Source organism: Daktulosphaira vitifoliae, unplaced genomic scaffold (genome assembly GCF_025091365.1).
Source record: "Daktulosphaira vitifoliae isolate Bord-2020 unplaced genomic scaffold, ASM2509136v1 Scaffold_3, whole genome shotgun sequence".
Taxonomy (NCBI): domain Eukaryota; kingdom Metazoa; phylum Arthropoda; class Insecta; order Hemiptera; family Phylloxeridae; genus Daktulosphaira; species Daktulosphaira vitifoliae.
Genome location: NW_026099574.1, coordinates 5,290,816 through 5,318,407, shown reverse-complemented (window position 1 = coordinate 5,318,407; position 27,592 = coordinate 5,290,816). Strand labels below are relative to the sequence as shown.

At 25.7% G+C, this 27,592-nt stretch overlaps 3 protein-coding genes across 4 annotated transcripts in view; 1 reads left to right on the top strand and 2 right to left on the bottom strand.

Moving 5' to 3' along the window:
* Positions 1–1,553: 1,553 nt before the first annotated feature.
* On the bottom strand, positions 1,554–18,961 carry LOC126901178 (zinc finger protein 836-like). 2 transcript variants are annotated; one of them, XM_050677487.1, is made up of 5 exons: positions 18,247–18,961; positions 9,450–9,539; positions 8,703–8,792; positions 7,935–8,075; positions 1,554–5,890 (listed from the first exon to the last, which is right to left on the bottom strand). In XM_050677487.1, the coding sequence occupies exons 2-5, from the start codon at positions 9,536–9,538 to the stop codon at positions 2,050–2,052; spliced, it is 4,161 nt and encodes a 1,386-aa protein (XP_050533444.1). In that variant the 5' UTR covers position 9,539; positions 18,247–18,961; the 3' UTR covers positions 1,554–2,049. The 2 variants fall into 2 exon arrangements, with proteins under 2 accessions (XP_050533444.1, XP_050533443.1); XM_050677486.1 differs by lacking the exon at positions 18,247–18,961 and adding an exon at positions 9,881–10,797.
* On the top strand, positions 11,789–16,805 carry LOC126901188 (nuclear cap-binding protein subunit 3-like). The gene is made up of 8 exons (XM_050677518.1): positions 11,789–12,163; positions 12,324–12,415; positions 12,494–12,636; positions 12,696–12,856; positions 12,928–13,096; positions 15,743–15,928; positions 15,985–16,171; positions 16,245–16,805. The coding sequence occupies exons 1-8, from the start codon at positions 12,020–12,022 to the stop codon at positions 16,630–16,632; spliced, it is 1,470 nt and encodes a 489-aa protein (XP_050533475.1). The 5' UTR covers positions 11,789–12,019; the 3' UTR covers positions 16,633–16,805.
* Positions 18,962–20,419: 1,458 nt separating the features above from the next.
* Positions 20,420–27,592, bottom strand: part of LOC126901185 (matrix metalloproteinase-2-like) — a 33,149-nt gene continuing 25,976 nt past the window's right edge. The window contains exons 5-10 of the mRNA XM_050677514.1: positions 22,726–22,872; positions 22,239–22,381; positions 22,010–22,168; positions 21,405–21,803; positions 21,031–21,294; positions 20,420–20,906 (exon numbers count right to left, since the gene is read on the bottom strand). Of these exons, the coding sequence (XP_050533471.1) occupies positions 20,593–20,906; positions 21,031–21,294; positions 21,405–21,803; positions 22,010–22,168; positions 22,239–22,381; positions 22,726–22,872 (1,426 nt within the window). The 3' untranslated portion in view covers positions 20,420–20,592. The remainder of the gene's footprint in view (positions 20,907–21,030; positions 21,295–21,404; positions 21,804–22,009; positions 22,169–22,238; positions 22,382–22,725; positions 22,873–27,592) is intronic.

Sequence of the window (27,592 nt, the reverse complement as noted above, 5' to 3'; positions counted from 1 at the left end):
AGGGAGATCCTTAAAATTTAATAAGTAAAATGTAAAAATTATAATTATATACTTTTTCATATTATTTTTTTTAATATTTGTACATACAAAAAGGTTTTTAGCTACAAGTTTCTAATTACTCTATCAACTAAAAAGTTTACAAGGATAAAGAAACATTATCATATAACTTAAATAATATATTTAAAACATAAAAATTAATAAAATATTTCGATTTTGTTGGCAAACTTAAAAATGTGTGTTATATTTTATTTTTATAGTTTGATATTAGATATTTGATATTTTTTATAAGAATAACTTTTATGGGAAATAATAAGATAAATATATAGTCCTTTTAGATTTGTTGATATTTGCATAGTTTTTGAGATAAATAGAAAATATACTTTACAAAAAAATAAAAGAATCTTATAAAATATGAGTATTTAAGATTTATCGTATTACAATACAAACGTTAGAGAGAAGTGAGAACGAGTTGTACGAATATGATGATGATTCCGCGTAACTTACACATACGTATGGTTGTACAACAATTACCGATCTCGGCTAATACTCCGAATTAGCTGTGTGTGTCGAAAAGCTGCTGTTATAGGAAAGGAAAAAGGGTAACCCTAGGTAAGAGATGCAGGAAACAAAAACATTGGGTATAAAAAAGGATAAAGAACAAAGAGTATGAGGTACAAACGAAGTGAAAGACACAATTACTCTGAAATGTAGAGGATGGAAGTAGATAAATGAAAAGAGAAGAACAAAGACTTGACTTTATACCGTAAGCCGAACAGCGACAACCCAGTACTAAAGACTGATGAATGACACTAAGCATAAGGCTACGTACTTGAGTCGATTGACCACGATGTCCAGGTCCATTGGGTTTAAATAATATTTAGGATGATTGTTGATTTTGAAATAATTATTTTTTATTGTCAATTTATCAGCAACAGATGCGCGGTCTGTTTTATTTTATAATATTTTTTTACAAAAATGATAACGTGACACCATCACAGATTTTTGGTCATCAATTTTGATTTTCTTGGTCTAAGTAATATATTTTATTTAATAAATAAAACATAAAACAATTTTGATTTGATGTAATGATCCAAAAAATATTCCTAGAGGTATTTTACCCAAGAATGACAGAAACCAACTAGTCAACATATTTTTAGTTAACACTACACATATTTGATTTAGTATTGCACACTGAGTCCTAAATTTAATACATCATCTGTTGGAAGTAACAGCCATACAAATTAAAAATCGAAATTATATTTGTGTGAAGAAAGAAAATTAATTTGCTAATATAAATAGACAAAAAGTAATCAACAATCTATAATGCTCTTGTAGGGAATATTATAACCAAATTTGTAAAACTTTTCTAGTTTTAAATTTTGATCTTGCTTATATATGTTAGTATAAAAAGCAGAAAAAAATTACTCTTCACTACCGCAACTCGAATTTTGAAAAAAAAAATACAAGTTCTAGAAGCATTATAAACATTTTATTTACTCTCGAGAATAATGATGTCCCTTTTTATCCCATAATAGTTGTCTAACGTTTTATAATTTACTTTTTAAATAAAAAAATATATTACACTAACAAAATTGAGTACATAACTACAATTTCTATACATTTTAAATAATAAAATATTATTAAATTCATACATAATAATTACTTAATACCTTGTATTATTATCTTATAATATGGAATTCTTAAATACTATCAACAAAAATACCATCGTACAATTATTTTAACAATTCATATTTTATTTATTTTAAATAATTTGAAGAGGCAATTCAGCAGACACATTACACAAGCTGCACCTATAGTTGTTGTAACAATGCTTAGATTAACAACGAAACACAACAATAATTATTAAATATAAACTGGAACAATATCAAGAAAAAATTATAAAAAATAAATTAAATATTTTCAAAATATGAGTATGTATAGAACACAAATATTTACAGAACTGTATAAAAATTAAACAAATGAAAAATGTTAATACTCAATTCACAGATAAGAAATTATTTCATACAATGAAAATAAAAACAAGTATAGTTACACATCAAACCAATTTAAACTTTCACCATGACAAATTTTAATATGATACTTTAACTCCATTTTAAAATTAAATGTTCCAGAATCACATAATTCACAGACAAACTTGTTTCCTAGTTTATGGACACGTTGATGCATCATAAAATCTGCCATGTAATTAAATTCAATATTACAAATTTCACATATACGTCCACCATGTTCAATTTTCATATGAATCTTAAATTTAGATGATCTTGAAAATGATTTGTTACATTCAACACAATTATACAAATGTTCCCCATCATGTTCTAATTTATGCATTTTTAATTCAAATATTTTGCTAAATGTTTTACTACAGACATTGCAATCAAACATTTTATGATTAGGATGTAAGAGTTTATGTTCTTGAAATTTTTTTTTTTCACAAAATATTGTATTACAAAGTTTACACTGATATTTCTTTTCTTGACAATTTAAATTATTCTTAACTTTTTTTGGGTATGATTTATTATTTAATTTAGCAATTTTTAAGTTACATTTTTTATTTAAAGTAAATAATAATAAGTGCCTTTGTAAAGATTTATGGTACACAAATTTCTTACCACAATGAGGACAAATTAATCGATAAGAATCATCATGAGTCAATAAATGCTTTTTGAAGTAAATTCTCGAATAAAATTTTCCACATATGGTACATAGTTTTTTGGTAGAATTTTTATGTACAATTTCATGTTTATTTATTTTGAAAGCAGGCATTTTTTTAAAACAATATTTGCACTCAACTAAATTATTTTCATTTTTATGATTCATTTTATGAAGTTTTAATAATCTTTTTTGAGTTAATTTTAATCCACAAATATCACAATTATAATCAACATTATTCTTATATTTCGATTTTGCTTTAACATTTTTTTTACATATACTACAATTTAAAAGCTTTCCTATATTGATATGAGTATTAGATAAATGGTTTACATAAACTTTGTTGTTTTGGAATGATGATTTTTCACATTTATAACAATTCAGAATGTTAGATTTGTCAATTCCTTCATAAAAACTACTATTACAATTAGAAATTGAAGTAATAGCTAATATATTTTTTTTAATTATTTCATTATCAATAATTTGTTCGTTTACACTTTTTTTGAGATCCGTAGTTATATCAATAGCATGCACATTTTTTTTTTTAACAATTTCATTATTATTATTTTGAGATATTACATGGATAAAATCTAAAAAATCAGCATTGAAATTAACATTTTTATTTGAAATATCAGTATATTTTTCATTTTCTTTTGAATTATTAAAATTACATTGATGAGATTCTAGGTTGTAGTAATTTTTTCCATTTAACATCGAATTTTGTACTTCTTCATAACTTTTATACTGTATATTAGTAATATGAATACTTTTGAGAGAATGTGATGGAAACAATTCACCACAAAGGTAACAGAGTGTGTTAAATGATACATTTAGTATTCTTGATGATACATCTGAATCTACAAATGTGTTTTTAAAATGACCTTCAATGTGTCTTTTTAAATTACTTTTCAATTTGATATTATTTTGGAAATAATTACACTTAAAAAAATTGAAATTATCTGCATTTGTAATATATTTTTGAAGACTACCTTTATTTGGGTACATTTTGAAACATAAATCACAATTAAAATTAATATTTTTATGATTTAGGGTAAGGAAATCACATTGACTAGTATGAGTAACATTTATTTTATTATTAACAAATCTTAAGTCTAAACTATCCATATCATTATCATTACTTGACTTTATTTTACTTTTAAAGTGTAATTTCATATGCTTTTTTAATAATGATTTTTGGCTAAATTTTTCATTACAAATATAACAGATGTATCTATATTTTTGATCATGAGATATTTTAACAGGCTTGATCAAAGATTTTTTACTTTTTGAATTTTGTCGACATAAATCAAATGTTTTAAAATGATTAGGTTCGACCTTTTCTAATTGATTATTCACATAACTACTATAACTATTTGATCTATGCATCAACCTTTTGATACAGCACTTAATATGTTTTACTAGATAAGATTTATTTTGAAATACCCTTCGACAGCCATTACATTCAAAATAGTGGCATACTTGTAAATGATTTATAATGTAAGTTCTTTTTCTAAAATTTTTATTGCAGTAATGACATTTAAAATTATAGACATTATGTTCTTTGTCTTTATATGAAGAACTTATAATTATATTCAAATTTTTTTTTCTTTTGATATATAAAAAAATGTACTCTAGATTTATAACACCATTTAATTTTTGCAAACTTAACAACTTTGGAGTTTGAACTTTAAACGAGGTAGAGAACTTTACATTTTGAAAATTAAAATCAGTTTTCAGACAATTATTTTTTATAAAATAATATTTTGAATTATTTTCAAACTTTAAACATATTGACATCTGACTTAATGATTTTTGTAAGTATAAAAACTTTTTATTTAATGAGTTTTTAATGCATCTTTCATAAATAATTTTTTGTGTTAAAGTATGTATATTCAATTTTTTTTTAAGGGTATTTTTGATTTGTATAATCTTTGAACAGTAACTATAAAAAATCTGTATTGATTCACTTAGTTTTCTTTCATTTGTGATGCTTAAATATTCTTTATTAATAAATAGTTTATTGCATAAACAATATTTTATGTTGTCAGTAATGAATTCTTCTCTGTATAAATATGTTAAATTATCATTATACTCATGATATTTATTCAGTTCAAAATTGAATTTAACTTTTGAAATTTGGTTTTCATTTATGAATTTTTTTTTTAACAATAATGATGAAATATATATTTTTGATAATTTATCACTATGAATTAACAAATCATATAAAATTGATCTACTAATTCTTAAGAAAGATAAAATTTGAGTCCAATTTTTATTGTAATTTTGTGGTTTAAATAATGTAAAATTCAATAAGTTTTCCAACATATTGATGTCCATTAAATGTAATGATATGGTTTTATTAATGATTTTAGATTCTGAATCTTTATTATTCTTTAAAAGGGTTTTGCATACTTTATACCATGATACAATTTTATTGCTGTTTTTACTAGCATGAGCTAATTTTTTATAATATTTTACAACATTTTTTTTACATAACGGAGATTTTAAATACATGCTAAAAATTCTAATATTTTTACCATTTTCTATTTGAAAATTATTATTTAATAATAGAGAATTAATATTAAAAATTCTATGAGACTTAATAGTTGGTAAATTAAGTTTAACTCCTTTTCCTTTATTATATTTAGCTTTGTTTATAAAACCATTTTTACTATCAAAGATCTTTTGTTTATTAACATTAGTTCCTTGATCAATATACAAATCAAGAGTTATTTTATTATTAGAATTTAAGTAATCTTCTCTTAGTTGAGTTTCTACAGCAAAGTTTGTCTTATAAAATATATTTGATACAAAACTTAATTCTTCACTATTCTTATTTTGAACTGAATATTCTTTCATATTAGACAAATATTCATTTTCTTGAAATTCAGTTAATGTGTTTTGGTTCAACGCTGTATTTTTAATTAAATTATAATTGTTTTTAACATATTTTGATATAAAATGTTGGTTTGATGAATCTAAAACTCCTTCATATTCATAGTCTGATATTTTTAACTGATTGGTTTCTTCATTGTTTTTACTTACAGTGTAACATTCATTACATTTTAATTTTATACTTATTTTATTAAGCTTATTTGATTTTATCTTATCATTATTACTTTTCAATATATTAATAACTTTATCTTCTGATTTTATATTAGTTACAAATTCAACATTATTGACATAAATTTTCTCCTTATTTAAACCTAGAGATGGGTTCCTGAAATTTATTTTAGATTCATTTATTCAACACAATAAATATATATTTAAAGGTAACTACAAAAAATAAAAAACATTTTCTATCCTGAGTACAATTTATGCCTCCAACTATACAAACAGGATTATTTATAATAAAATTGCTTCAAATAAGTAGAAAAGGTCAATTCATTAACTGAGTAAGAATTTAAAAAATAGTAAACCATTTCGAGGAAAGTATATACCTTAACCTCCTTTAGTTAGGAAAGTGTATCATGGGCCCTCTTTGAGTAATAATTTAGGATAGTTCCAGGTAACACGGCCGCCGGGGATTGACGGCCGGTTATAGAAAGTGTACCGGAAATCATGTGAAAAAAGAGGCATGGTACGGGATTAGAACCCGCGACCTAAGGCGTCTTATAGACAAACCTTACCACTAGGCCACCGTGCACTTATGATTCAGATCCCGATACACTTTCATTTAGGTTGATAACGTGATGTGCGTCTGAGGGAAACACGGTACCGTGTCACAGGTAAACCCAAAATAAGCTAGTAAGAGAAAAATATAAAGGATATAGTCCGAGTACATATAGTTATTTTATAAATAACATTGAAGTTCTTGATAGTGGTTGACTTTGCCCAGGATTATACTAGGAAATCTATTTTTGAATATTACTTTAGTGTAAATTATGATAAGTACACTAATAGTAGAAGATTTGTTTTTGCATATAAGACACAATTGGAAAATAGCCACAAAAATGTTTTACGGAAAGTATTAAATTATTTTTAAAACCTAAGATTGAGGGAAAAAAAGATAGGGCTCTGGAATTTAATCTAAGCTTTCACTATTAGATCAAGCATTTCTCTCTAAATTACTTAGCAGCCATAGATAGTCCCCAACTTAAGCCTCTTAAGCAGTCAACAACCGATTAAATAAATCAATGGTTCTTAATAAACTAGCCAAGACTAAATTCCATAACTTTAAGTAAGTAAAAATTAAATTTTTTCAATAAAATTGAAGTGCATTGAACTTTTACTTTTCTAAAAAATAGAATCTAGTAAAAAATGTTTAAAAATTATTTAGTTTATAATTAAACAATTTAATCTATGTGTAACAAAATAAAAATTTGATCTGCACAAGTTGTTTTTAAGAACCTATAATACAATACTGAGTATTCAGAATTTGATGAACCAGCAGGTTTTTCAAAGATTAAAAAATAATATTGATATATTTTTGGAATGTTCTTTTAGGTAATGTTTTTTTCAACTTATCAATCATGAAATATTTTTTATACTCATTCCTTATGTAAACTTTAATTTTTCAAATGATAAAATACATAATTAACTAGCTTATTTATAAATTATTATCTAATTAAGAAAATTACTGGTAATTTTAAACAACTTTTAGTATAGTATTTCAAAAGTAATTAACAATTTGAAGTAAATAGATGAGGTGATGACATTGTTACTATTTTTATCACCAGGCATTTCTCAGCCTCATTCGTTTTTCCACCTAGGTATAAATATGTTAACTTTTGATATACGGGTCCAAAAGTTGTTAAATTAACAAAGTTGATAAATTAAAAAAAAAATGTATACAAAAGAAACCAACAAAAAATTATTAATATTAGTTTTTTATTTTTCGAAAAATCTGCTGGTTCAATAAATTTTAATAACTCTAAATAAATGCAAAAATTTTAACATTTTTTATGAATGATTTCACTTTGTATATTAATGAAATTTGTTCTTTAATACATACTGTATTATTTAATACAGTATGTATTAATGTGAATTAAAGCCTTTAATAGATTAGGGCATAGTATGGCACACTGTATCATTCATTGTCATAGCAATAACGTTTAGTTGCGCTGTTTGCTGTGGCTACCAAATGAGGTTACCATACAGGAACTTTAACAGTGGCATAGACCTTGTCCCCTTACAACTCCATCAGCCATAATTAGGTTGTATTGAAGATAGGTCAATAGCCAGTTTAAAAGTCCTATCAAATACTATGGAAAAGCATACTAAAAATAGTCGGAATAAAGGTTAAGGAAATGATAAATTCTTACAAATATTTGTTTAAGACTTTTGGCGATAATCGTTCAAGTAGGACAAAAGGTCTGAAACAATTGATGTTTTTTTTTGATAAATATAAATTCAGTCGATTATCTAGTAGTAGTTCATTAGAGTTCCCAAAATTTTTTTTTATTCTGAAAAAATTCAAAAAAAATAGTAAGTAAAAATTAGTACTATTTGTTATTAAATATTTAGTCTATTTGGATACTTTTTGCAATAAAGAGTTAAGTATAAGATTTGTGGACACTTTTGATAATTATTTAACTACATAATATTGAAAATTATAAAAATGTTCAACATTTTGAATAAATCATCTTAAGATGTCATAAGACATTTTTAATATATATGATTCCACAATTATTTTGTGTTACATTTATTTTTACAGTATTGTAATATGTTAAAAGTATTTTTTTTTCATTGTCTCTAATAAAAAATTAATAAATACATTTTTTTAATATTTTTTATCTATTTAATTTTTTATTTCTACAGTGACTTAAAATAACTTAAAAATGGACACGTGCTTAACCTAGTTGATATCATATTTTACTTATTTAATAGTTTTTACATTTGTTATTTTTTTTTTTTTGTATTAATAACCTAAATTATAATTGTTATTTATAATATTTTAATTTCTATTATTAAATTTTTAATTAGTTGATAATATTATTTTTATGATTTTCATGAAAAATTGCATTTGTATTTAATAGGAGTAAGAAGTTATTTTATAGTATCTAATAACATAAACTTTATTGACAAATTACTTTAAATTGTCCAAATCGATGTGATCTAATAACACTACTGGCTCATGAAAAAGTTTTGGCTTTTTTTGATTATTCCAAATTTGACCTATTCTAAAAATGTAAAATGAATATTACTGATTAGTATAAAATCAAAACATAATTCAAATAATTAGACTAAAAAAACAATTGAATTATACTGTGTTTTCATTACTTTTTTAAGCAAATGAATTTTTTTTTTTTGTAGTAATGAAGATAAAAAATAGGAATTATTAAATATATCAATGAATATAATAAATATTGCTATAATGCAGTAACATTTATTCTAAAAATAATGTATTTAAAGATAGTTATATCTATAAGGCCTTAAAAACAAAGCTATAATGAATATTGGCATCATCATCTATTTTTAAACTCTTCAGAAATTATATAACTTTTTTAGGTGAATATTAGTAATAAATTGAACTTAAAATTTTAAATAATAATAATATAAAATATTGATACAGTCAAGGTAAAATTATAAATACAATATTTTATTGAAATGAATAATTTTTTTTCAAAACATATTGTGTATCTTATTAATGAATCTATCAAATAAATGTATTTGATATGATAATTGGTTTAACCATTGTTATTAAAATACAATATTACTGAAATAGAAGATTTCAACACATCATTTTGCCTCCGAGGAAAATTCTGTTTTATATATTTTTTCTTTGGAAGCATTAATATAAGTTGAAAATATTAAGAAACTCTTTAGTGATAACTTACTTTATATTTGATGTGTCAATTCTTTCTAATAATACATACGGTTCTAATCGTAATTTTTTTTTCAATATTTTTTTCTTATTTCGTTTCATTCTAAAAATTAAAAATTTATTAGTAAATAGTAAAAATTTTTATAGTAAAAATCTTTTATTTGATAAGCACATTAAAAATTTAAATTTATTAGAAGAAAATTTTTTTTTTAAACTACAATTTAAAAGTATAATAATAATTCCTGTAAATGTGAACTAACTATTCATTAACTATTAAGATTGGTTTTTAATTCAATAGAAAAAGTTGTAAGCATACAATTTTTTGATACAAACATACAATTTATTGATGATAAAACTAACATATCTATTAAACAAAAAACAAAAAAATCTTATCCTAAGTAAATTAAGATTTTAGTATTTTGATGTGTCGAACAAAAATCATACCTGAAAATGAATTGATATTATTTTTATTAATGATGTTATAAATGAAGAAATGTATCTAATAAGTATGTTTACAAGTTAAAAACTATAGTAAAAAAATATGCTATTAAGCATAAAATTTTATCTCTTAACCAACTATAATTATGGAATATTTTTTAATCTAAACAATATTTTTTCAAAATCAACACGTAATCCTATTTTTACAAATTAAATGTAATGTAAAGGAGTTATCATTTGTTGTCATAGACTATTAATGATAATAAATGTTATTATTTTTCATTAGTAAATTCTGTACTATCAAATAGTACAATCTTGGTAAAGGATTTCGGTAATTTTTTACTCGGTAAAAAGTAATAATAAAGTAAATAAATAAAGTAATAGAGTAGATATTTAGAATTTTTAGTTATATATATATTGATTCTATCAAAAAAATATTAATATCACAAAATGTGTAATATTAATGTCGATGATATCAAACTGAAAATATCGATGTAATCAAACATCTCTTCCTCCTACCGGTCCAAAATTTGTCATAAAACAGACGCTTGATTAAATCATTATGTATTAAAGAAACTAGTTGGTTATATATGTTGTTATTTGAAAAAGTAAAGTTGAAACCCTTAGAAGACATAATGGATGAACATAAAATAAAAACTTCATGTTTGATAAATTAAAAATAATATGTACCTAAAAGAAACTTAAAAAAATTCTTAATCTTATTTTTGATTAATTAAGTAGTTTAAGATAAATGAAACGCTCTGTATAAGTAATAATAATGACGAATGAATTTTTATAGACGGTTTTGTAATGAATTCGCCAGAACTATTCTATTGAAATTGTTATTAGTCAACATTATACTTTGGATTTTTTCATGTAGAATTTTACATAGAGCCCAGTTTTACATTTTCCCCAATCTTCGAGTTTTGTACACCTTGGATTTTTTATTTAAGCACTGCATAAATTACAGGGCCGTCACGAGAGGAGGCAGTTTTTAATTTGAATATAAATAGTAATTGTTAAAATAATTATCTCAAAAATACACGAAATTTATACCAACACTTATACTTCAGTTAAACTTAAAATATTCTAAGTATACACGGTGTTCTCAGCAACTATAAACAAAAAATGATCAAAATAAATATTAAATGTATATACTAAAAAAATTATAAAATAGTAAATTTGACTTCAAAAATGTTGGGAGGCTTAACACGCTCTAATTCTATGGACAAAGTCGTACACCTGTTATACTATCCTTTGAACATCGCACACTAAATTCATCATCAGTCTGCATGTCGGCGCGCATGTTAATCTACTTTTGATTATTTAAACTCTTAGCAATTTGTCATATGACATATTTGACATAGAGACATATTATCCTGTTAGGTTTATTATTTAAACTCGTGAAATAGAATATGGAACAATAGCCTTCTCACAGTTAATTTTTTCAAGCTACGCCCATTACTATTAAAATATTTTAATTATTATAATATTAAAATCATGTTGGTCATGTTGTTCCAAGTATCAACTGCTTCCGGTCGTTCCTAATTTATAGATTTCAATAATAAACAAATATTTTAGTTTGATACATTTGTATTTACAAAAGTTGGTTTATTGATCAAAATTATATAAGTCTTAAAGTTGTATAATGTTTAAATTATGCTGAATAAACTGATGTTAACAGAATTTCTATAGATTAGTTTTTTAAAATTTAAAAACAAATAACATCCCAATTGTAAGCGTTTAAAATAATTAAAAAGTAGCCTCACATGTTCCGACGCGCAGACTGGTGGTGAATTAGAAAGCGATATATTACAGAACGGTTTTTGAATGCGAGTTTGATTTCCATTATCTATATTACATGATATACACTTTATATACAGATAATTATCTATGACTATAAAATTTTATCATATTTTAAAAAAATAATCATTGCTATTTTTTAAAAAACAAAATATTTTGTTTGCTTATTTCTTACAATAACATTAAATGAATTCGGTTCGTTAAACGCGTGTGAGATTCAATTGTAATAACATTATATTATTGTTTACTTATGAAATATTTTTAATTATAATAATTTATCCAAGTGAAAGTAAAAATGTATTATTGACGCGTGTTTTTAAAAACGTTCACAAGTAATTAACGATGGCGGATAGTGACAGTGATGACAATTTACTATCGGTTAACTTTCTAGAACCTGGTGAATTATTAGACAGCGAGGATGAAGTTTTAGATGATAATAGTTCAGCTGCCAGGACCAGTCATTCTTTGTCACAAAATAGACCCAAGGTAATTTTTTCTTCTGTATAAAATTCAGGTTCAACACTGTTATGAGTATTAAGTAGTCTTGCATTTTTTCTTATTATCAAAATTATAAAACATTAATTTTTATTTTTGTTGTATAAAATAAGTACTAATATTAATTAGTTTCTTTTTTAATAACGTATAGTTGAACAGGAATACATTCCAACCTATTCATTTGACAAATAAGACAGATTCATTGTCTATCACAGATAAACAAATTCAATATGTTTTAAATAGGTATAGTAAAATAGATGAATTCTCTCATTAAGTTTTTAAATTAAAATGTAAGTATATTATGTTGTTTTTAATATGTAGCTTAGGCATGAATAAAAATAATAAGGATATTCAATTGAATGCACTGTATTTACATGGAGTCATGGGAATGACTACAAAAGATGTAATAGATTATTTTGGTGAATATGACGCTAAATTTTTGGAATGGATATCCAATACTGAATGTTTGTACCTTCTATTGATCGTTAATCTTAAAAATATTAAAATTTATTCAATATTTTAGGTAATGTAGTTTGGTTAGATGATCGTATGCCTACAAAGGTATTACTAGAATTGACTCGTCCTATTCGAGAATTAAAACATTTATCTACAGCAATTGATGACATTGAAGTAAATCAAGAAGGAATAATAAATACAATTGATGATAATATGGAACAAGATGATGTATTATAAAAAATCATAATAATAAACTTAATTTAAAAATCAGTCTTAAATATATATCTTTAAAATAAAAGGTACTAATGTCAGAAGATTATGTAAGCTGCGTTGGTATCACTTTACCGCCAGGAATATGGCGCAAAGCAATTAAATCACATCCTAAAACTAAATGTATATTAATGCGGTTTAGTACAAAGTATGATAAACAAGATGCTAAGAACAAAAATATTACAGTTGATGACGGAGGTAATTTCTATTATTATTATTTTTTTACTACCTAAATAACATTAAAATTATTTATTTATACTCTACTATTTAAATGAGTTTATTAGAATTAAAAAATGATTAAAGATATTAAAATCTTATACATTTCTTAAAAAAAGCTCTTTAAGTTTCGGTTATTTTCCAATAAATGAATTATTATTTGGATCATATAATTTTCATACAATATCTTTCAGTATGTTTCTTCTATGATATGGTTTCAAGAATAGTAGTGTCAGTCAAATATGTCTATTTTCAAAAATACACCTACTAGTTGTTAAATTAAATTATAAAATATCTCACTAAAAGTATGTCTATTTTATTTTTATCCTATTATTTTTAAGTTTAATTTAAAATAGTTTAACAATTTAACGTATATTTATTTATTTGAAAATATAGATAAATTAAAAATTAAATGGTAAATTAACAATCATAAACTATAATAATAATTAATGAAAATATTGAATCGTTCATTAACCTCTGAATGTAGTTTAACTTAATACTAATACTTCTTAATAAACATCTAATTGGTTATTTTTTCATAAGTTTAATTGTTTAGAAATATATTTTTTATTTATCATGATTTGTTATCTATTAAAATATCGAGCATTTTTATTACATATGTAAGCAAAACAAATAATAAAGTTATCAGTATTTTCACATTATTTCTAAAGTTCTGGTATCTGGTTAAATATACTTCTATATACTTCTATATGTTTCATTTGTTTTTCAGATTGTGAAATAATATACCAATGGGTACATTAAGTTCATAATAAAGCCATGAGTAGTGTACAATTGATAAAATAATAAAAAATACCATCTCCTTATAAAATGTTACTTTGCATAAGTTTATCCAATGCTTTGTCTGTTACAAAATTAATATTCTATCAGTATCTTCAGAGTCATATTGTAAAAATTGTTCATTTGCTAGAAGTTATTGGAATAACTATAACACAATTATTTAAATTTCGTAGTATTGGAGATCTACAAATATTTTGACATCTATATACTGTCTGTACAAGTTTTGTAATAACGTAAAAAATTGTACTTCTTAATTTCCAGTATTCACAGTTTCTTCATAAATAATATTTGTAGGGTCTTTTTGGACTCACTTTTTTAATAATAAAATAAAACCTTAACATATAAAAACTAAATGATAGTTAAATAGCTAGTCATACTACTTATGATAAAGAAATAGTTTTTTTTAAACATGGTAACTAACAAATTATAAGTCTAAAATTAAGTAGTCAATAGTTAAAAATAAATATATAGACTGAGAATAAAAGTATACTATATTAGGGTGTCATTTATTTTCATCATTTTCAAAGAACTTTGCTATCAGAATTTTTTTTTCTTTGGGTTAAAAAAAATTATTCTCAAAATTTTGGTATCCTACCCAAATTGACTTTCAATTGAAATTTTTCCATTAAATACAAAGTGTTTTTTGTCTCAAATTGTCAAGAAATTTTGGTCGAAAATTAATATGAAAAACTGGTGACTCAAAAGTAGAAAATATAATAAAAAATTTTATTAAAGCTATTAAAAAAGCTTTTTGTAAATTACCTCATAGCTGTTTGATTTGTAATTTCTGATCTACAAAAGAATAAATATTTTCAATTACATTCTTTACTTTTATGTGACCAGTTTTATTGTTTTTTACATCAATAATAATCTATGCTGCACGAAATCTTTCATAAATTGGCACATTTGGACCCGAGGTTTTTGAAAATTTGGTACAAATAACACGCTTTAATTCAAGTTTGAAAATGTGATCACCACATTGGTATCACAATAGATATCTTCTAAATTTGATCTCAAGCAAAACTGTTGGTCCGTTAATTGGATATGTATTCACAGCTCAAAGTTATAATTTTATTTGTAAGATCTTTAATGGTTGACTACTTCATATATAGTGTTTGTTAAAGATAATTCAGTGGAATATTAACATTCTGACACTTTAAATAACTGTTCAATAGCATTAATATAAATAAATTGATCCTTTAATATAAAACTATGTGTTTATTTTATAACATAATCGGATTAAGAGAAATATGAACTTCATTTACATCTTTTGCATGTGCATATGTCGCTTGAGTATATTTTTTAGTTCTTATCTGAAAAACTCTAAAATTTCCTATCAGTTGATTTGTATTTAATATTTTTGTGATTTTTCTTAGCTTTCAAGATCATTTTTGAAAGAATAAAACCCCTGTTATTTAAATAAGAAAACTTCAATCGCTTATCAGTACAATAAAAATTGAAAATAGGGCCAAAACTTAGGAATATTTTTTTTTAACCCAAAAAACAAGAAAAAATCCTGAAAGCAAAGTTTTTAAAATTTACCAAAATAAGAAATACCCTATTAGTATTATTATATTAGTAAACAAAAAGAATATTAGATATTTAAAAAAAATAGACATTGTTTTTGTAGACGTTACTATTATAAACATTTATGTATGAAGACATTATTTAGTTAACTATTTGTCTATAATATATTGTTTGTATATTTTATTTACATTAAACTTTTTGAGAGCATTATTGTCTTAAGTACTTTAATGATAAAATAATAAACAAAATAATTAAACATATGTTTAAATGAAAATTTAAAATACTAATTTTTTTTTTTTCTAGACTATAAATTATTTACTCAAGACAGTCGTAAGCGTAAATTTGTACCAGTCATTAATCATCCTGATATTGGTGATGAGATGTTAAAAGGAGATGTACGATGGAAATTAGCTAAAGAACCAGGAATTACAACTTGGACAGCTGTTGCTAAAACTTGGAGTCAATATGATAATGCAATGGATGCAAAATGTGAATTTTAATAATTTTTTATTAAAAGTTTATAATATATAATTAATTCTTTATAGATAAACCTAAGGTAAGAACACCATCACCACCGCCTCCAACATCATCTTCAGGAGCTGCTAGTGAAGATGAAGATGACTTCAGTGAGGCAAGATATAGAGAAAGTAAAATTCCTAGAATGAGGATGTATGCTGATGATGAAGCACAAAATCCAATGCGTAAACGAGTGAATTCACTGTCTAATTCTAGGTAATGTTTTTTTATACTTTATTTAATAATATCTTTCAATAATATTTATTAAAAATCCTTTGATTAATATTAGACATCAGAGTTTAAATATTGCCAATGATTTACGAGAGCGTCTAAATGGAAGATTAGTTTCAGCAAAAGTAGCTAAGGCTATTCGAGCTGCAAAAGCTCAGCAATATAGTGATGATGAATCTTTAGATGTTGATGTTGAGGATGTGAATGTTAATTATGGTGATATACCATTTAATCGTGCAACACGACGGGATATACCTCGTCGTCAATACCTTCATGAAGATGATGATTACTCAAGTGAAGAAGAGGTATATGAAAAAAGGAATGTAAAAAGTAGGTTAGGGCCATACAGAAAACAATATGTTAATCGAAACAATTCCCGTTCAGCATCTCCTCTTCAGATTCAAATAAGTAATGACAAATATTACAAACGTATAAATAGGCGTTGATACTTTTTTTAAATTAATGATTGCAATTTATTTCTGAACTGTTAAAATAAATAAAACAAATGAAATTTCATTTACATTTTACATTTTTTTTTGTTTCTATGAGTGACAAAAGCTCAACTTTTTGTAATATTTTGTAAAAATAAATTGCATTGTATTACCTGAAAATGTGTTTCTAATTATTCTTCAATTCTAAAGTATATTTAAGAAAATTTGAAATTTTTTAATGTTTATATATTGTTTTAATAATCTTTTTTTTATAATAAAACATTGAAAAATTAGCTAATACTTAAAAAAATTACTAAACGATATCCGATTTTCAAATTATTTTTTGTCTTTGATGCGAATCTGAGAAGGTACTAATTTTACTATGATGTGTTTTTTTTTTTGTGTTTGTTGCCACTTTTTCTCAGCTCTCACTGGACCTATTTCTTTCAAAGTTACATCAAAAAATTACAAATCGTATAGTTGAAGACATTGCCCTTAAAAATTGTAAAAATTTTCCTCATTCTCTGTAAATGGCGCAATTCCCCAAAAAATTATGATTTTTAAAATCTGTAAAATTTGAAATATTTTCTTAAAACTGCTATAACTTTTTGAAAAATGAACAAATCAACATTTTATATCAAAACCTTAGATATTTCCCTTTCATTTGATATCATTTTTTTTTAAATCTAACACTTAACCTGCTCACAGTGTCACCCCTGTGAGCAATATAAAATAGCAACTTTTTACGAAAAGTAACTTTTGAAAATGTTTCGGAAATATTGTGTCCTTTAAATATATGTTAAATTAAAGCTTATGATACGTCCTATAAGTTGATAAATAAAAATTTGTTCCGACAACTTGTCTTCTACGTGCAAATGGCCGCCAAAATTGAACAAAAACTAGGAGTTTTTTTAAATTAAACATCTACATATTTGCATCGAAGTGTTTTTTATGATACTGATTTTAATCACTGTCAGATATAATCTGTACTTGCGAAACTGTTCCGCAACCCCAGTGTGCTACCGTTTTTTATATTATTTTTTGTATAAATATAATATTACATAGAATATAAAGATATTGAGAAGCAAATAATAATTTAAAAACGTTTAAAATTAATTAATTATAAAAAATAAAATTTTAGTAACAATTAATTTGAGTACATTTAATGAAAATTAAATCAAATACAAATAAAAGTATATCTAAACGATTAATTATCGTTATATTGACTGAAATACGAATGTTAAACATTAGAAAATAAATATTTTTAAATATTCGTTCAATACTTTATTGATATAAATTGTTAATGAAACATATATGAAATAAAATAAAAAACAAATTTTTTTGGTATTTAACTAAGCTTTATTTCGTCTAAATAACAATAAGCATGTGTTTATTTAAATGAAATTTAGCTCGGTGTGAGTAAAAAAAAAGAATAATTAAGATTGCAAAATATAACAATAAAAAATGCTATTTAAGCATGAAAATTGAAATTATATAAATGCAACAAAACAAATATGAAACAACAATAAAAAGCATCAAAGATAATGAAAATGCGAACAAAAAACATCCACAAATGAGTGGAAAACAACAGTCGTAAAACATTTGAAAAATAATCAAACTCCGACTTACGTGAAACTCCGTAAGGAACGATTGCGGTACGATGAAGAAGATTAGCGGCAGCTTAGCCTTCCATGATAACCATGTATCATGTCACACTTCTTCAACAGACGCCTGTTGCGAGTTGCATATGTCTCCATCTGTGAGCCTTTCAAACACACTCTGTCCATATTCCAAAAGAGTCGATGGGACTCATATGATGATGAAGCGACCAACTCTCTGAGTTTTACGCATCGGGCGGTGTTATCTGGAACACGTTTGGTTCGGTCAAGGAAGTAGCTTTATGCGGATCGAACAGCTGTTTCAAGAGAAGCATAAATTCCCGTGTTGGTTTTATGCGCCGCATACTGCGTATTTCCCCGAGGCCATAATCGTCTGAATCAATGTCTATGGTGTTTAGAATTTGCAACCGCTGGCCCATTAAACAATCTCGTAACACTTCGAAGGCGGGACTAAGTGGACGAGTGTTCCTCGTAGCGGATTCTGGATCCCTCAATTCAAACACATCTCCAATTGAATGGATCAGACGTCGATACAGTTTTTCGGTATCCATTAGATATCCAATCAACTTGTCCCGGCCTTCTTCGATCTGTCCGACTAATTCTGAAAGCTTCGTATCTTGCGAGTCCATGTTGAGCTTGTTGAATGAAATGGTATTCACAATGAACAGTTTTTAATCGCAATCAATGTTAATTAGAAACTCACTAGACGAGAGTTATCGGGCGACGCCGTAAAATTGTCTTCAATGTTTACCGTATATGTAGACAGAAATTCTCTAGTTGCTTAGAAACAGTATTGTTATTATTTTATTTTCAGCTACTACACTTTGTTAATTTACTTAAAGCCAATTTACGTTTTATACTTCGAGCCAGCACATTTTATTATTTTTCTCCTAGCTAGTATATTTTATACAATTAATTTTAACCAGAATGATTAAAACTATTTTTTTATTGACCCAAAAATAAAAATATTTATATTAGTTTCACTTCAAGTTTGAAGGTAAATTTTAATATAGTTCATAAGACATTTCTTCTTGTCATAAATACAGTTTAGCTCCCACACATTTTTTTTTTAATGAAAAACCTCGACGATGTTATACTGGGAAAATTATTTGCTGAGATGAGAAAAATTTTTTTACCACAACCTGAACGTTTTAAATTTAATAAAAAAATGCTCATTGCTACCAGCGTTTTTTTATTAAAATCTGACATTTTTACCAAGACTGCTCGGAAACATTTTTAAGGTACCCTAAAAATTTGGTTGAAATCTGTAGATTTTTACTTTTATTTTTAAGTCCATAAATATAGTTTTAAGTAAAATATAATTTTAATTTGCGCATGTCAATTTTGTTTAAATTTTATGTACTTTTCACTAAAACACAGCATTCAAAGATAGTATTTAATAATTAGTGGGTTATTATGAAGTATAATTTTGAATACACTTGAGTATTTTGTAGCCATATAATAATTTTATTAATTTATAAATTAAACTGTTTTTCTGGTTAACTATTTCTGGAGTAATACTATTTTTTTACGTAGCCGTGTACTCCTATCAGAATCAGTGACCTATCTGCAAGGACAGTTCAAACCGCTTAACGTGGCATAGTCTTATGAGGCCTGCAGGACACCAGGTTTGGGGTAGTACCCCAACTAGACAAAGCCTAGTATGTCATAAAAATGTAAATATTTTTATAATTAAAATTATAGTAAAAAGTCTGCTGCCATTATCACTGTAATTGTTGATTTAACTATAAAGTATTTTTTTGATAATCGAGATAGTGTATTTTATGAGTTTAAAAATATTTGATAATTTTATTAATATTAAAATTAATAAATAAATTACTTTTAATTAATTAATATCAATACAATAATATTTATTATATTTTAGTTATAAAAATGTACAAAATTCAAAACAAAATATTTCATCATAAGCATTTACATTTAGAATAAATATAATTAACCTTAAGTAACTAAACACAATATTAAATTAGTATTGTTGTTGGCAATTGGCAGTTTTTTACATTCATTTTTTTTTTTTGCATATATGAAATTTAGGAAACTTAGTTTTGTTATTATATTATCTAGTGTATTATAGAGTAAAATATATTCCAACTGTACATTTATAAAACAAAATAAATACTTTTAATTTAATGTTTAACTTTTTAATTATTTTAAATATATACAGTTAAAAAATAGTAGTAAAATATACTTATAGTTACTAAAAAAATATCACAAAAATGTTTAAATTAAATAAAAATATAAGTGATATTCATGTTAAATTAATTTTTAGTAATATAAATATTTTGATCGTAATTGACATGAAAAAAGTTCATACTCTAAATTTTGAGCACAAGTTTTGTTAAAAATAACTTTGAAATTTTGATGACCATGCAATTATAGCAAAAGCAAAGAATAAAGATATTATTCCTCCACAATCTTTAATTGCAGAATTTGTTTTTACAATACTCGTCTGCTGCCAAATTCCATTGGTTTTTGGATTTCCATTCGCAAAATACTCACGATTTTTCTTTTTGGGGTACTTAGGTTGATATTCAATAGTAGTTGAACAATTGAACCAAAAAGGACCAATAGGTAGTGGTTCTTCTTGTTCGACGCGCATCCGTAAGTCGTTAAACTTCCAATATTCACGTTTTTTGAAGAAATACGTGGCACCTGGCAACGGATAAAATGTGTTATTCGTTTCGTACATAAATTAACCTTAACTTGTATTGTAATTATTGGTTTGATTAAACTCATATTGCATTTAAAATTTTTGTTTTATTAACGAAACACTTACCATCATGCCACTGGAAAGCTGCATCTATGTTGTACCCTATACCTCTCCATATTGACATATCATAAGGATAATCTAATTCTACTTTTCCAGCCTCGTCATCAAACCTCCAGTACATAGTCCCGCTAAATATATAAGTTTTACTGTTGTGACCCCATACAGTAACTGCATCCACGTGATCCAATTGATCGGGTAGACCCAAATCTGTTAACGGCTTAGGATATCCAGTCACCGGTATGTTACCGTTGTAAATGTAATATTGACGACCTTAAACCAGACAAAAATAAGTTTAATTACTTTTATTCAGTTAAAATATATTTATGTTGAATACATGTAATTTTAATTTAAAATGTATGTACAACATAGCGTTCACTCACCGACAAAGAACACAATTTTGCCATCTTGTCTTTCGTAAACAGCGTCCACTTGCTCCAAGTCGTTAGGTAAATTGTACCACAAGCGATTAGTTAGCGCAGGATAGCCTGGGTATAAACCTTTTGGACCCAATCGCCAGGTATACCTGCCCTTAAAGAAGAACGTATCTCTTCTAATGATGGATACTGCATCGAAGGATGAATTGCAGTAATGTGGTTTGTCATCAACAGGAGAAGGAATCACTTTAACTTCCGGTCGTTTTGGAGTGGTTGTCGGAGCAACTGTGGTCGGTTTTGTAATAGCAGTTCTAGTCGAAGTGGATAAAGATTTAGTAGTCGTAGTAGTAGAATAAATTGGCCTGTAGGCTGGAATGTTTCCCCACATTCGATCGTTTTTGGTACCTAAAATAAAAAAATGTTTTTATCTATTTAATTTGAGCCAATTAGTTTATAAAGATATCTAATAAATGGTAAATCATAAGATTGGATACTATTTGAATACCGTTAACTGTAAAATAAATTTTATCACTAATTTTCGGGCAAACCATGACATTAACATATACATTATATATTATATATATTATATATCTATGTTTAGAAATTCTTACCATATAAAATCTGTATACCAATTTTATCATCTTCGGGTAAATCGAAATCAGGTTTTAAACCTTGATACCAGGGGAACATCAAAGCACCTTGAACAGACGAATGTGATAGACCCAATGAATGACCAAATTCGTGAGCTGCGACCGTAAATAGGCTGGTGCCTGATTTCAAAGAAAAAATTTTATTAGAATAACCATTTTGAGAAAAATGAATGAGAAATATTTTACTCACCTTCGGGGGACTCTTTTCCATTTAAGAGCCACTCTTCGTCTACATCAAAATGAGCATCTCCACCACGTCCTGCTCCAGGAAAGAAAGCGTGGGCCAACACTTGGCCAGGTCCATCAAAAGGATATCCATCACCGTGAAAACCTCTAAAATTTATTTCATAACAAAATCGATTAAATCAGAGATCTAGTTAACACATTTAGTGATATGAACATTATTTATAAGAAATTGATTAAGAATAATGGTTAGGAGAAGCTTTCTATTTAGTTTTGAGTATAGTAAACATACAATTTTTTAGGGAATTCTTTTAAGAAGCAAATTACGCGTTTAATTCAACATGATGTATACATTTGTTTGTTATCGAAACATACATTATTTTAATCATTAAGTCATCAAAGTATGGAATTCCATTTAATTCTACATAGGAATGTTTATTTTTATTTGACTATGGATATTTCCTTATTATAATTAGTGTATCATTAAAACTTACTTTTCGAAAAACACTAATATGTCAGCGGATTCACTATTGACTTCCCGGAATGTGAGTTTTGAGTGTTTTGACCAAACTTGAAGAGCTTTATGCAGATCGGACCTAGCCCATCCGTGGTCCATTCGATCCAAGTGTCTGGTCCGTAAACTGTAAATACACAGAAAATCATTTATGTTCAAATTTGAGTCAAATTAAAAAATTCAAGATTTATATTGACTTAACGTCTAATTTTCAACTAAAAATGTACAACTGTAAGATAAAATTATTTAAATTTTATTCTGAAGTCTTTTTACAGTTTGTACTACAAAGAAAGCTGACAAATTTATACTCTGTAGACTCTAAAATATATTAAACTTATAAGTATAAAATATATACTCTCTATAAAAGTATGAGAGATATGACTAAATGAGTATTGCTATTCAGTAAAAAACTGATACAAAGTATCACTTTACAAGTAGTTAAGTTAATTTAAATTTAAATCTTCAGTTCAATATAAACTTTATAAAACAAAAATATTTCTGTAAAGTCATTTATAAAATATGATTGTTGGTCATTCATTTTTTTCTTTAAAGAGTGGTTTAAATCTTGAAAAAGGCTGTCACAAAAAATGTTTATAAACATTTCTTTTGACACAGGTTGAAGCATAATCGCAAAAGTAAAAGTGCTGCTTGTGAAAGATAAGCTGTATATCTGTAGGTACTTAAAGTATTCAAAACAAATAATACGACAGACGAAGAAGATGGATTTGACTGTACCGAGTAAGCGCTATATTACAATGTACCAAACTAAAATTATTTTTTTTGTAGCATTCCTTTTGGAAATTTTAACACATGCGCCGCATATTTATGTAAATTATTTCTTATATAACCACTTGTTATTTGTTGTGTGTGTCATTTTAAAGGGTAGATTCAATTGCTGCTCATTAAAGAATCACAAAATAATTAAAACAACCTAATAAATTTCAATGCGCGTCTTATTATAAATGTGTTTTAATGTCGTCAATAAAATTATTTCAATGTTAGACTTATAAAATATATAGTTTGTTGTATTTAAAATTGAGACCAAAATATCCTTAAAAAATTAAGTATTTTTTCTGTGCAAAAATAACTGATTAAAATTATAAAAATAAATGTTTTTGGCTAATTAAAAAAAATTGTCTTCTTACAAAAAATTAAGAAAAAGCTAAAATAAAAAATTGAATAATATAAATATTATTTGAAATATTTATTTTAATATTATTATTATTATTTGACAAATGTTGAAAACGTAAAACTTTATCTTTTATTGTATTTTATTTGTTATTTTCTATTAAATGTGGATCAAAGACCAAAATGATTACCTTTAAAAATAATTTCTTTGCAATTTCGTAATGATCATAGTTATAAAAAACAAGCAAAGTATTTTTCTTATTAATTATCCTATATTTTTTGAAAATATCTTAACTGTACTTTAGACATTACCGAAATTCTCTTGTTAACATTCTAATGTTATTATTTATTTTTTTATTCACTTTAATATAAAAATTATTTTTTATATTAAATAAACAAAAAATTTATTTTTATGAATATATACAATCTGTTATACACAGTAAATAAAATTTTAAAACATGGTTAAAACGTTGATTACATAATTACATTAAAAGAAAGACTTACAGTAAGGGCCTCTCTTTTACACGTTATTTTTTAATTGTATTATTATTATTTTTTTAATAAATTTCTTCGTCAGTTTCGGCAAAGGCGTCGTCTATGGTTATTTGGGAGAGTGTTGCTAAATAAACTTTTGACAAGCTGGTTAATTGATATTTATAAAAAAAATAAAAATTAAATAGGTATAAATAAAATGAACAAAAGTTTTATTTTTACTTTAGTAAAAATTATACCCTTTGGTTATATTATAAATCGTATCAGTATAACATTTTATTTTACTTGCTAAGTGTTATTTATTTCCTGAAGGCTGTATAAGCTGATTATAAAAAAAACCATTAGTACGATTTTTATTTTAATTTACTCTCAAATATCGAATGACTAAAAGGTCAAAATATATTTTTTACAGTCATTCGTCATATAGTACTGGACGCAGTTATAAAGATTAAAATTAATGAAGAGTTCTAGGAACGTTTATTGGCCGAGGGGCGTATAAAAACTGAGGGTTGAACTTTCAGTCACGACAAATGATTTGACATAATTTTATTAAACATAAAAACGGACTTTACCGGAAATTGAACGATTCATTTTAATCCAAACGTTTATTTTTTATAACGCGACTGTTATTTTTTAACCTACTTCTGTACGACTAACCTGCGATATTATCAAACACTAAACATTTTGCAGAATATTTTCAAATGACACCGTCGGATAATAAATAAGTCTTTTATGACTGGTCGCTAACGACGAGTAAGCAGATCACCGAATCGCTCACTCAAGGAGGTTGTGGTGGCACCAATTTGAACATCACATCCAAATTGAGTGAGTAACTCTGAGTATCCATTTTGTTATTCCGTTGGTCTTACATTGCACATTTTTTTATATTGAAAGCGATAAATCCATCGGTAAACATTTTATAGCGCATTGATTGGCAGCCGCGGGAGACAAGTGTTGTTCATAAATCTTACGGTATATTGAAGGGTTGGTGAACATGTGCGGAGTGGCAGCGGTGGTGTTATAAAAAAAAAGAAAATAAATATACGCTTTTGAAAGAAGATGAGTGAATGAAGTGAGCGCGGTAGTCTACCCGGGGCAGCGACTTAATGAAAAGAGACTTTGGAGTGGGTTCAATTGAATGAATACTTTTGAATAACCACATTTTTATCCTTCGTTTTTCCGGCTTTAGCTTATCTATATCAAGAGTATCAGATATATTGCACACGAGAGAAATCATTTTTTCCTCTATTATATTAAATAGGTTGGAATTAAACTCAATATATACATATATACGTATGTATTAATAATTATTATATATATATATATAATTGTTATTACAAACAAAAGTATTAAAATTGAAAATTTAATTGCATTCGTGATAATAATTCGATGGTACCCGGAAAAATCATCTCAACATTAAAATAAGGAATTTTTTTTTACATTTCAAAATAACCTTTGTTGAGAACCTATGTAAACATACTTTCATAAACATATTCATTTCCTAGTAGAAGACGGAGTTGTTTTTCAGATGTAACTTATATTGTAATGAGATTGTGCGTAGTTTCTCTACAATAGTTATTGAAACACAATTGGTTGATGAGATTACGAAAAATAACACGAAAGATTAATAATTTCACGATAGGGTTAAACGTTTGGAGTTACGATTGCATGCTAATTGATACATGTATTTTAATAAAAATATGTGTTTAAATACATTTTTTTAACATAAGATATAAATATCTAATTTTAAATAAAACAATAATCTCAAAAAAATAATTGTTTACAGAAAATATCTAAGACCTTATTTAATGTTATTTAAAAAATTGTAATAAAAAGAATTACAACGGACAGAATCAGTACAAGTGTGTACTTACCTATGTTTGTTATGCGGGTGGCAACAGAGTCACTGTCCGCAACAGAGTCCATGACGAGAACTGTCGCCGAGGGTAGTGAGTATCGCTAGTCGGATAGTTGCTCTTATATAGGGCCAAGAGAGCGGGACGCCCCTTTAGGAAAGCGCGATAAAAAGGGACATCAGGACAGAACACGTGTGTGAACAGAACAGCTATCACAATATTGAGACTAACGTACCGCGCGTTGATGGGTGTTCATTCCCCCTACCATGTCAACATTTTACCAGGCCACACCGAATCGTTTTGAGAACCCTTTCCCCCCTACAGTGCATGTCAAACAAATTGTGTGTTCCATTCCATGTTAAAAGCGATAAAAAAAATCTTACTTTGTTTGTAGTCTTATGAATATAAATATTATTTATTGTGGCACTGGATTGATAACAACAAAAATACATTTAAAGTGAAGATAACGAAACCAAATTTATTATTGTAACTTTCTAAGAGAAAATGTCCTAATTAATATAAAAGAAAGATGCAATTTATTTTTCTTCAAAGCCTTATTTTTGACAAATTTTCATATTATTTTAACGAATTGCAAATACTTTTTATTTCATTTAAATATCTCTGTCAAACAATTAATTACACTTACAATTAGTGAAATTAACTATTCCTTAAAATGTTAAAAGTGTAAAATGTTAACTGATAGAAGCAAATAAATTCAATATTATAGAACTGAATAGTAATTTTATACCATCTATTTTATATGAATTGCATTAGTTAAATGCATTTTGTCTCATGAGAACATCATATAGTTTAATTAAATTACTTAAAATAATCATCATTCCTTATCAATTGTTTTCCTTCTTACTTTTAACTTTCAGCGTATTCACGGTTTAATTAGAGAAATATGAGGTTCGAATTCTCGTTGATGTGCGTTTCATTTAAGCATAAAAAATGGAAGAAATAACGGTATTTCAAAATCATAATTAAATTGTAAGGTTTAACCCAATTTTCCTGACAGATGGACTGGCAATGTGCTGTTTTATCGTAGATTTCCTGTTGCCGTACTATTACTGATAACGAAACTCGATCCACCACACTGTTATCCGCCCACGTTTACTTGGTGCAGCTGAGAAATCTGTTTTATGTTACTATATGGTTAATAAATGTGGCATATTTTTATATTTCAAAATAAATTTTAGACGAGAAGCAATAACATCGAGTGAAACTCGATTTTTTGAATTTCTTAAATATTAAAAAATAATAATTTTACTGATATTTGTTCACTGTACAAAACATCCACTTGGGAATTGCACATTAAAAACTTGAAGCATTAGATAGCGACAAGAAGGCAATGTATTGACAAAAACCCTG